The 11,269-nt window shown below is 48.8% G+C and overlaps 1 protein-coding gene across 2 annotated transcripts in view; it reads left to right on the plus strand.

Moving 5' to 3' along the window:
* LOC123969655 (CSC1-like protein 2) overlaps positions 1 to 11,269 on the plus strand; it is a 38,754-nt gene extending 27,485 nt beyond the window's left edge. For both annotated transcript variants that reach the window (XM_046047252.1, XM_046047253.1), the window contains 5 exons: positions 3,363 to 3,468; positions 3,758 to 3,925; positions 4,142 to 4,257; positions 4,353 to 4,436; positions 5,901 to 11,269. In XM_046047252.1, coding sequence (XP_045903208.1) covers positions 3,363 to 3,468; positions 3,758 to 3,925; positions 4,142 to 4,257; positions 4,353 to 4,436; positions 5,901 to 6,131 — 705 coding nt within the window. In that variant the 3' untranslated portion in view covers positions 6,132 to 11,269. The remainder of the gene's footprint in view (positions 1 to 3,362; positions 3,469 to 3,757; positions 3,926 to 4,141; positions 4,258 to 4,352; positions 4,437 to 5,900) is intronic.

The following is an 11,269-nucleotide window of genomic DNA, read 5'->3' on the forward strand; positions in this document are numbered from 1 at the left end:
TCTGACTGATGGTGACCCTGACCGAGAGGACGGACAGTGACTCTGACTAAGAGGACTGACCGTGACCATGACCGAGAGGACGGACAGTGACTCTGACTGACCGTGACCCTGACTAAGAGGACTGACCGTGACCCTGACCGAGAGGACGGACAGTGACCCTGACTAAGATGACTGACCCTGACCCTGATCGAGAGGACTGACCGTGACCATGACCGAGAGGACGGACAGTGACTCTGACTGACCGTGACCCTGACTAAGAGGACTGACTGTGACCCTGACCGAGAGGACGGACAGTGACTCTGACTGATGGTGACCCTGACTAAGAGGACTGACCGTGACCCTGATCGAGAGAACGGACAGTGACCCTGATCGAGAGGACGGACAGTGACTCTGACTGATGGTGACCCTGACTAAGATGACTGACCGTGACCCTGATCGAGAGGACGGACAGTGACTCTGACTGATGGTGACCCTGATCGAGAGGACGGACAGTGACCCTGACTAAGAGGACTGACGTGACCCTGACTAAGAGGACGGACAGTGACTCTGACTGACCGTGACCCTGACTAAGAGGACTGACCGTGACCATGACCAAGAGGACTGACCGTGACCATGACCGAGAGGACGGACAGTGACTCTGACCGAGAGGACGGACAGTGACCCTGACTGAGATGACTGACCCTGACCCTGATCGAGAGGACGGACAGTGACTCTGACTGATGGTGACCCTGACTAAGAGGACGGACCGTGACCCTGACTAAGATGACTGACCCTGACCCTGATCGAGAGGACTGACCGTGACCATGACCGAGAGGACGGACAGTGACTCTGACTGACCGTGACCCTGACTAAGAGGACTGACCGTGACCCTGATCGAGAGAACGGACAGTGACCCTGATCGAGAGGACGGACAGTGACTCTGACTGATGGTGACCCTGATCGAGAGGACGGACAGTGACCCTGACTAAGAGGACTGACGTGACCCTGACTAAGAGGACGGACAGTGACTCTGACTGACCGTGACCCTGACTAAGAGGACTGACCGTGACCCTGATCGAGAGGACGGACAGTGACTCTGACTGATGGTGACCCTGATCGAGAGGACGGACAGTGACCCTGACTAAGAGGACGGACAGTGACCCTGACTAAGAGGACGGACAGTGACTCTGACCGAGAGGACGGACAGTGACCCTGACTGAGATGACTGACCCTGACCCTGATCGAGAGGACGGACAGTGACTCTGACTGATGGTGACCCTGACTAAGAGGACGGACTGTGACCCTGACTAAGAGGACTGACCGTGACCCTGACCGAGAGGACGGACCGTGACTCTGACTGATGGTGACCCTGACTAAGAGGACTGACCGTGACCCTGATCGAGAGGACGGACAGTGACCCTGACTAAGATGACTGACCGTGACCCTGATCGAGAGGACGGACAGTGACTCTGACTAAGAGGACTGACGTGACCCTGACTAAGAGGACGGACAGTGACTCTGACTGATGGTGACCCTGACTAAGAGGACTGACCGTGACCATGACCGAGAGGACTGACCGTGACCCTGACCGAGAGGACGGACAGTGACTCTGACTGATGGTGACCCTGACCGAGAGGACGGACAGTGACTCTGACTAAGAGGACTGACCGTGACCATGACCGAGAGGACGGACAGTGACTCTGACTAAGAGGACTGACCGTGACCATGACCGAGAGGACGGACAGTGACTCTGACTAAGAGGACTGACTCTGACCCTGATCGAGAGGACTGACCGTGACCGTGACCATGACCGAGAGGACGGACAGTGACTCTGACTGACCGTGACCCTGACTAAGAGGACTGACCGTGACCCTGACCGAGAGGACTGACCGTGACCGTGACCATGACCGAGAGGACGGACAGTGACTCTGACTGACCGTGACCCTGACTAAGAGGACTGACCGTGACCCTGACCGAGAGGACGGACAGTGACTCTGACTAAGATGACTGACCCTGACCCTGATCGAGAGGACTGACCGTGACCCTGACTGAGAGGACTGACCGTGACCCTGATCGAGAGGACGGACAGTGACTCTGACTGATGGTGACCCTGACTAAGATGACTGACCGTGACCCTGATCGAGAGGACGGACAGTGACTCTGACTGATGGTGACCCTGATCGAGAGGACAGACAGTGACCCTGACTAAGAGGACTGACGTGACCCTGACTAAGAGGACGGACAGTGACTCTGACTGACCGTGACCCTGACTAAGAGGACTGACAGTGACTCTGACTGACCGTGACCCTGACTAAGAGGACTGACAGTGACTCTGACTGACCGTGACCCTGACTAAGAGGACTGACCGTGACCATGACCGAGAGGACGGACAGTGACTCTGACTGACCGTGACCCTGACCGAGAGGACTGACCGTGACCCTGACTGAGATGACTTACCCTGACCCTGATCGAGAGGACGGACAGTGACTCTGACTGATGGTGACCCTGACTAAGAGGACGGACCCTGACCCTGACTAAGAGGACTGACCGTGACCATGACCGAGAGGACGGACCGTGACTCTGACTGACCGTGACCCTGACTGAGAGGACGGACAGTGACTCTGACTGACCGTGACCCTGACTAAGAGGACTGACCGTGACCCTGACCCTGACCGAGAGGACTGACCGTGACCCTGACCGAGAGGACTGACCGTGACCCTGACCGAGAGAACGGACAGTGACCCTGACTAAGATGACTGACCCTGACCCTGATCGAGAGGACGGACAGTGACTCTGACTGATGGTGACCCTGACTAAGAGGACTGACCGTGACCCTGATCGAGAGGACGGACAGTGACACTGACTGATGGTGACCTTGACTGAGAGGACGGACAGTGACTCTGACTGACCGTGACCCTGACTAAGAGGACTGACCGTGACCCTGACCGAGAGGACTGACCGTGACCCTGACCGAGAGGACTGACCGTGACCCTGACCGAGAGGACGGACAGTGACTCTGACTGATGGTGACCCTGACTAAGAGGACTGACCGTGACCCTGATCGAGAGGACGGACAGTGACCCTGACTAAGATGACTGACCCTGACCCTGATCGAGAGGACGGACAGTGACTCTGACTGACCGTGACCCTGACTAAGAGGACTGACCGTGACCCTGATCGAGAGGACGGACAGTGACCCTGACTAAGAGGACGGACAGTGACTCTGACTGATGGTGACCCTGACTAAGAGGACGGACAGTGACTCTGACTGATGGTGACCCTGACTAAGAGGACTGACGTGCCTCAACATTGCAGCCTCATGGGGGCGCTGCTGTTGCTGCTGCTGCTGTGTCCTGTTTAAAGCCTGTGTTTGGTCCCTGCAGCACCAGGCCTATGAGTTTCAGTTCGGAGCGGCGTACGCCTGGATGATGAACGTCTTCACGGTGGTGATGGCCTACAGTATCACCTGCCCCATCATCGTCCCCTTCGGTCAGTCTCAAGTACACCACACCCCATACTGCACTGCTACTACGACAGCATCTGTAATACAATATAGTACAAGAATATAGTACCACAGCACTAGTACTAAGGGTAATACTAGTCACCACAGTTGTTTGTAGGACTTTAGTGGCAAGTCCAAATAAGTATCATATCAGTCAATTCAAATCCAGGCCGAGTCCCAAGTCAATCCACATAAGTCCAAATCAAGTTCCGTCTCTAGCCCGTCAGTAATGACTGATCAGATATGTTAAGTCGTCTGTGGGACTTCCTGAACCAGGTCTGATGTACATGCTGCTGAAACACCTGGTGGACAGATACAACATGTACTACGCCTACCTGCCCTCCAAACTGGACAAGAAGATCCATTCCGGGGCCGTCACCCAGGTTGTGGCCGCACCCATCCTCTGCCTCTTCTGGTTGCTCTTCTTCTCCACTGTACGCACAGGTAAGCCGCCCCTCCCCCCCTCCCCCCACTGGACAAACCACTTGATCAATATCATTATCTTGTCCAGAGCAAGCCTCAAGTCAGTCAAGACACCATTTGAACCTATCACAGGAAGCGTACCGTTGAACGTGTCCTTTCAATGGTTGAACCTAACCCGGATAAACATTCAATCTATGTTTGTGTGAATGCTAATTAAAACTGCTAATGTGCTTTCAGGTTTCGAGACCGCGACGTCCATGTTCACCTTGGTGGTGCTGATCATCACCATCGTGGTCTGTCTGTCCCACGTCTGCTTCGGACACTTTAAGTACCTCAGCGCTCACAACTACAAGGTACAGCAACTTCTTTTAGTGAAGGTTCCCAAAGGAACGTGTGTGAAACATCCGTGTTGGTGTTTACACTGTCTCCCTCTGTGTCTCCGTCTCAGATCGACACCAAGGAGAACGATGTGGACGCCGTCGAGAATGGACGTCCAGCTCGTCCCTCGTCCTCCCCCACCACCAAATCTCAGGTGGCTCACTTACAAGTTGCGCTCAAGTTATTACATTGTGCACACAAGATCGAACTATATCTCTAAGGACCTTTAGGGTTAGGATCCAGTTTAGGTTTCTTACTTTTACTTGTTAAGAACATGGACTGTATATAAATCAAATACAGCTCATAACGGGAGAGATGATTTAAATCTGGATTTGTTCCATCATAGAAAAAGTCAACAAGACTAGGACTCAGACATTATATGCCAACCTTTAAGACTTTTTTCTATGGAAAGTACAAAAGATTTGTCAGTATGAAACAAGAACCCAGTTCTTTTTATTATGTATGATCATAGACTGCATGAAACACTCGCTCATAGCTTTGATTTGGAAACTCAGGCTCCATCCACACTACTACATTTTCCATCCCCACCAGCGTTTTAGCTGCGTATAAGAATTAATCTCCGTCTAGATTCAAACAAATTAAAATGCACATCACGTGACCGTTCACATACACTACGCACGTGCGTGCCGGTGTAAACAGGAAGCAGGTTGTCTACTCCGCAGCTCGACTAAAGAAGAAAGTTCTACTAGAGACGAATGAAGAACAGCAGAAATTTCTTGGACCAGTATGGACCAACAGCGAAGTGGAACTGTTAGTGAAAGGAACACGACTTGCACAGTGCATGAGTAGAAGTGTTATTTACACAGTACAACATATTTTAATAAAACTCTGTCAGCAGCATCGTGTTTCTGCTTTGACTGACAAGAGCTGATAAGAGCCAATCAGGAAGCCAAACGTGAGCGTCATTGTTTTCACCGGTCAGCAGTAACACTCTACCCCGGAGTTTAAAACCAAAACAGTTAGTGTTTTCAGTCTCTTAGATGTTCAGATTCTCTGTTTTAGTTCCAGATGGCAGGTGCAAAAGTATCAGAAGGTCTGAGGTTTAAAACAAGAACGTAGGAGTGTGGATGGAAGCTCAGTGTGGCGACTCCGGCTAGTCTTTAACTCTAAAAAGATCCTGCGTAGCTTGCAAACACACAACTGCTGGTTAACCTGTTTGTGGTGGTTTTTCGCTCCCCTTGCTGGTTACAATATTATGTAGCTGCAGTACAGGAGGCTGCAGTTTCAGGACCCCTGCAATCCTGGGACCGTAGTTCTTTTGCGACAGCGCCATCTATTGGAGTGGTGGTGGTAATGCACAGCAACACAAAGGAGGTTAACCCTGTCAGCTAGCAGCTGTAGGGTTAACCGGTCAACATGCTTATAATCAATAACTTAAGCTTTGGCACACACTCGCTGATGGTTGTGGCGAGGGTAATCGGCCTTGAGGGGCTGTCAAGAGTAACCAGTCAGCTAGCTGGCAGTATCAAAGTAAGCAAGGGTTCTAGAAATGCAGTTCTGGTCCAAGGATTGCGGTCCTGAAACTGCAGCCTCCAGTACTGCAGCTACATACTACTCGCTGGTTAACCTGTTTGTTGTGGGTTTTTTTGTGGTCCAGCGGCGGCAGCAGCAGCAGCAGCAGCAGCAGCAACAGCAGCAGCAGCAGCAGCAGATGTACATTGCCCAGGTGCTCCAGGACCCAAACTCAGACGAGCCGGGCGGTGGCAGCGGCGAGGAGGACCGAGGGTCGTCCCAGGACGAGGAGATGCTGAACGGAGGGAGCAGCATCAATGAGGCGGATTTTCAGTCAGGGGAGGACAGTCTGATCGCCAACGAGGTCCGCCAGTAGCTGGCGGTGGACCTAGTGGGAGGGGGCGGAGCTTGTTGAGGGTCCATATCCACACAACAGATGGAAAATAAAGCTGACTGTAGAATCACTACACACACAAACACACATACACATAGACTTACACGGTTAGCTCCACCCTCTCCCTACAAGAAGACTTGACCCTGACCTTTGACGCCGGCGCCGGCTCGCCAACATCCAGTCCTGCACGTCTGTGGAAACTTGATGGACATCAAACTGTCTCCACACTTATGTACAGTCACTGTACATAACCTCAAAGCCAAAAGTTTCTCTTTTTTGTTTTGTATTTTTCTCGAGGTGTGGGACGGGGTTTTCGTGCCTGGGCTGGATTTTGTTCGTTCGCACTCGTGTCTTGACTCCTGATCCCACCGCGGGTCGCCGGGACTCGACCTGTCGAGGGGTCAACGCTGATGCTGACGCTGTCTTTTTCCTTGGCCTGGCGGACGCCTCCAATAAAACGCCCGCTGCCGCTTACCTCCAAGATCGGAGTGCTAAATAAGTCGCCAACCGCCAGCTCTCGTAGTGGTAGAAGCCTTGCTTATGCAGACGCATCTCAGTCTCCCTTCCTTGTTCGCCGTTTTCATCTTTCTTTTTGTGGAACCTGTGGATCCTGGATTTTGCCGGTATGTTCAACACATCACCTAGAAGTATTTGTTTTTTCTGACCTGCCAAGCTTTCGCTGCATGTCGTTAAAAGTGCTGTCTGGTTTAATGACATCGCCGCCTTCAGACGATGTCCTCCATCGCAGTCTGTTGTGGCCAATGAACTCGCTAGGTTTCCACCCCGAGGAGGCTTTCTTTTCTGGTTTTGATTTCACCCGAACTACCTTAAATCATGAACACCTGACAAAGGGAACGGGGATGTTTGTGTCTGCGTAGGTTTAGCAATCAAAACTCTTTTCATCCTTGGGGAGAACTTTGTGAAGATGAGTCGAGTAGTTTGAGCTCGGGTAGACGCGGGTAAGAGCAGCGCTTTTCGTCCGGACGGTCTACCCTCAACGCCCGAAGCTGTCAGGACTCTCAAGGGAAAATGTTTTTTGTTTGTGTGTTTCTGAAGTGTGCACTTGTCTGTCTGTGTGTGTGTGTGTCCGGTAGCTTATTGTACACAAACCTGCACCATGAAAGGTTCAACATCACCACCAGGTGACCAAAAACATCTGGTTAACAAGTTCCAGTGCTTCTAAAACCGGTTGTTAGTCTACTGTAGAAGTAGTTCAACAAAATGTTTTCCTTCACTTTGGTCCGAAAATGTCCGTGTTTAGAAGGAAAACTTATCGTGTTTGACTTTCACATCTACAGATGTCAACAAAGTCCATTTTTTACTGCGTTATTGCTGCAGTTCAAGCCTAAATGGTCCAACTATATTTAGTCCAGCTGAAATCCCTTTTGTTAAGTTACATGTTCCAGATTGGACATCAGTTTCATCTGTGTCCAGTACACAGACAGGGCACGTTTAGCCTAGCTTAGCACAAAGACTGAAAGCAGGGGGAAACTGTTAGCCTAGCTACACCAAATGAGGAAATTAAATCTACCTTCATACAGCTTGATGTCTGTCTGATTTACATGTTGTATCTTCTTGTTAGCGTTTATCTTCGTCTCTAAAGCTAACAATTAGTGATGTTAGAAATTAGTTTAGGATAAGCTTCTAGGTCTTGATTGGGTTCATTCCAAGTGTCTGATTTACGTGTTGGATTTAGTTAGTTAACCAGCTAGTTACCTGTTCATCCTGTAGTCTGGGTGTGGTTGACTAGAGCCAGGGGCCAAGAAGCTAATATTTCATGGCTTAATATCAAACTATCCAATACTTGTGATTTAACGTGCTTCTCAAAGACAAAAAGAAAATTGTCCCACATAAAGAATCTAGCACAAGATGAAAAAGAAAACGACCTCTTCCAACAACTTCAAGTCTGTCTGATTTACTTGTTGTATCTTCTTACTAGCTTCTGTCCTTGTCTCTAAGGCTAACAGTAAAGTTTGAGATTTAAAATCTAGATTTTGACCCCTAGCGCTAACCAACAAAACCAACCTGACTCTTGGATGGATTGTTGACGAACTCCTTAGCCAACTACAGTGCATTTGAAATCAACCTTTGATGATGCTTGGCTAGGCTAGCAGTTTTCCTCTGCTTCTAGTCTTGTCTTTGTGCTAAGCTAGGCTAAACACATCCTAGACCTATCTGTCAACAAACAGATAAAGATATGTGATGTATTTGTCCTGGATTCAAATTGAACAACACACTGAGATATCATGTAGCCACACCTCGAGGGTAATGGGGTTTTTTAAAGAAAATTAACTTTGGTTGCTTTTACTCAAAGTTCATACTAAAAACGAGGCTTCAGCTGCAGCTCTGATGGACAGTATTTTTCAAGATGGAGGGAGGTTCGGTCGTCACTTTCCTATGATCCTTGTGGTTTCTGATGATGTGCGCTTAGTCGGGGCCTGTTTCCTCTGATTGAAGGGATTTTGGAGGGAAATTGGTGGCAACTTCCGTCTTCACTTTAAACGATCTACCACTACTTTCTCACACCATAACACCTCGTCGTATTTACTTCTGATCTCTCGTTTCAATTAATTTCTATGACAATCAAGTTTACGTGTCCCCATATGTAATTTTCAATGGACACCTGCCATCCAATTACAAACTGGTGTTTTGTCCATGGTGTCTGAAACGTTAGTTAGTTAGTTAGCTAATTAAGCTAACGTTCGCTCCATCAGTTGGTTGAAAAATCTGTTTCTAGCCGCCTAATTTAAAAACCAGAACTCTGTCAAAGAGTCTTAAATATGTATCAAAAATAATCATGCTAACATAATGAAGCTGAAGCTAACAGGTCCAAGGTCATGATAGCATGCTAATATGCCCTGGTGCATGATAGCATGCTAACAGACTGAGGCTAAAGCTAACAGGTCCCTGGTCATGATAGCATGCTAATATGCCCTGGTGCATGATAGCATGCTAACAGACTGAGGCTAAAGCTAACAGGTCCCTGGTCATGATAGCATGCTAACAGACTGAGGCTAAAGCTAACAGGTCCCTGGTCATGATAGCAGAGACTGACTGAGGCTAGTGGCACACTAGTGGTCAGCTCGTCAGATTTGGACCGTTCTTTTTTTAAATCTGTCTATTTTGAGTTTCCTAAACTTTATGGGAAGGACATACTGAATATCTGGGTGCCCTTAAGCCCCAGTCCACTTACGAGTTGTAGTTAAGTTGTCGAACAACTGTTGCCATTTTTAGATGCGCTGAATATAATTTGGCGTCGCCAGGGATAATTCTGCTCTGATCTGCCCCCTAGTGGACAAACACTGCACTTGCTTTGCAGCTGCTCGTCTTACGCATGTGTGTTGTTTAAACGTAAGCGTCATAGGCGTGATAGAGGACCGGCCCACGACCGCCGTAGTTATCGGTTGGCCGCCCGGCTGGCAGCATCATCATCATCATCATCAGGAAGCGAGGGAGAGGGGGGGGCACTTTCAAATAATAAAACGTTTTCAGTGCAGCGGCGTGACGACGAAACAGTCTCAGGAGTTGTTTGTTTTCCTAAAATGTTTACATCAGTTTTTGTTTCTCGTTTTCATTTTTGGTGTGTGCGTGTGTGCGTGTGTTGCAGACACAGTGCTGGACTATGAAAGCTGTAGCCACCAGGACGCCGTTTTTCGCCAGCGGCGTTCGGAGGCTGCACGCCGGAGAACCTGCAGCGTATGTGTCCAGGTGTTTTTTGACTCTTAAGTTTCCTCTACACCTCCAGCCGGGCGTCGACTTTCCGGCGCTCCAGCTGTGATTGTATGCACACGAAGGAGAGCGATCTAGACCTGATGTCCAAGTCTGAGACCAGGAGGTTCAGCTCAGCAGCAGCTCTCAACCCGACAGTCTGGGAAACCCCTCAGCCGTTCTTTCTTTAGATCTGTTCAATCACAAAACAAAATGATGCTCACGTTTCATTTGAACCTGAAATAAAGACTACAGAAACAACCCGCTGATGAAACCTGGGCGGTAAAACCCTGGTCCAGGTCTTAGATTTTTTTTTAGCTTATAACTGGTGTTAAAACTAAATGTGAGCCACATTTGTAGTAAAGAAAATAACTTTTTGCTCGTTGGTCTCGAGGATATCGAGATGTTTCTGGTTGGAGAGGACTCGGGTATAAATTGATGACGTAATGGAACCTGTTCGTGATCTTAATCCAAGATTCCCCATCTGTTGTCTACAGTAACCGCAGGACGCCGTTAGCAGCAGCTAACCAAACGTTCATCGTGTCGTTCGAAGGAACATATTTAAGAGTCGTGTTTTTTTTACAGCTAACATCTGAGCCGCACTTTCTATTTTTCACAGATGTAGCTCGTTAGCTGGCGAGCTACGTAGGAAACGTCCCGTTTTCAACCAGAGCGCAGCTTCAGCTTCATGATGAAGAGCTTCTGAGCTGCTGCCGGGCAGAGTATTCAGCAAACTGCTGTTTCTTGAAACTTTAAAACTCTACAGGATGAGTCATCGATTCCCCCGAAACCCTTTAAAGGCATCCCAGAAAGTCTTTTTAGTTTGTAGTTAACGTGAGCGCTCAGCGCTGCAGAGCAGGTTGCGTTCAACAGCAAGCTCAGCATCAGACGGGGTCAAAGGTCTTGTTCTGGTCTGAGGGTCGAGAGCTGCTGCGTTCGCTGACGTCTGAAGACGCTCGTTAAAACAAAAGAGTGATATTTTTGTAACCTGCCGACTGAAGTATTTGATACCGAACGCGTATTAAAGAAACTGCTGTGACGAAGCTGTTGTAACATGTAACTAAAGGTTTTTAATAATCAGCCGCTGCTTTTTTGCTTTTCTTAGGTTTTTAAATTGTTGCTGTTGAAGTTGTTAAAAAAAAAAAGACAAATGTAAAGACGGACGAGTGAAGTGAAACGTGCTGAAAATGAAAAAGCTGTGTAAAATAAAATGTGTGTAAATAGCCATCGAACTGCACTGTCGTCCTCCGAGACGAACGACGACTCCAGGCTAACAGTCTACTGGTCCATCTCATGCGTTTAATTTATTGCTGTGACACTATTTATTTTGACTTTGGTTTCCAGGTTGTATGTACAGTGAAACATTTGTCCTATTTATGTTACTTGATCAATAAAATTGGCTTTCATCTGTT

This window comes from Micropterus dolomieu, linkage group LG04 (assembly GCF_021292245.1).
Source record: "Micropterus dolomieu isolate WLL.071019.BEF.003 ecotype Adirondacks linkage group LG04, ASM2129224v1, whole genome shotgun sequence".
Taxonomy (NCBI): domain Eukaryota; kingdom Metazoa; phylum Chordata; class Actinopteri; order Centrarchiformes; family Centrarchidae; genus Micropterus; species Micropterus dolomieu.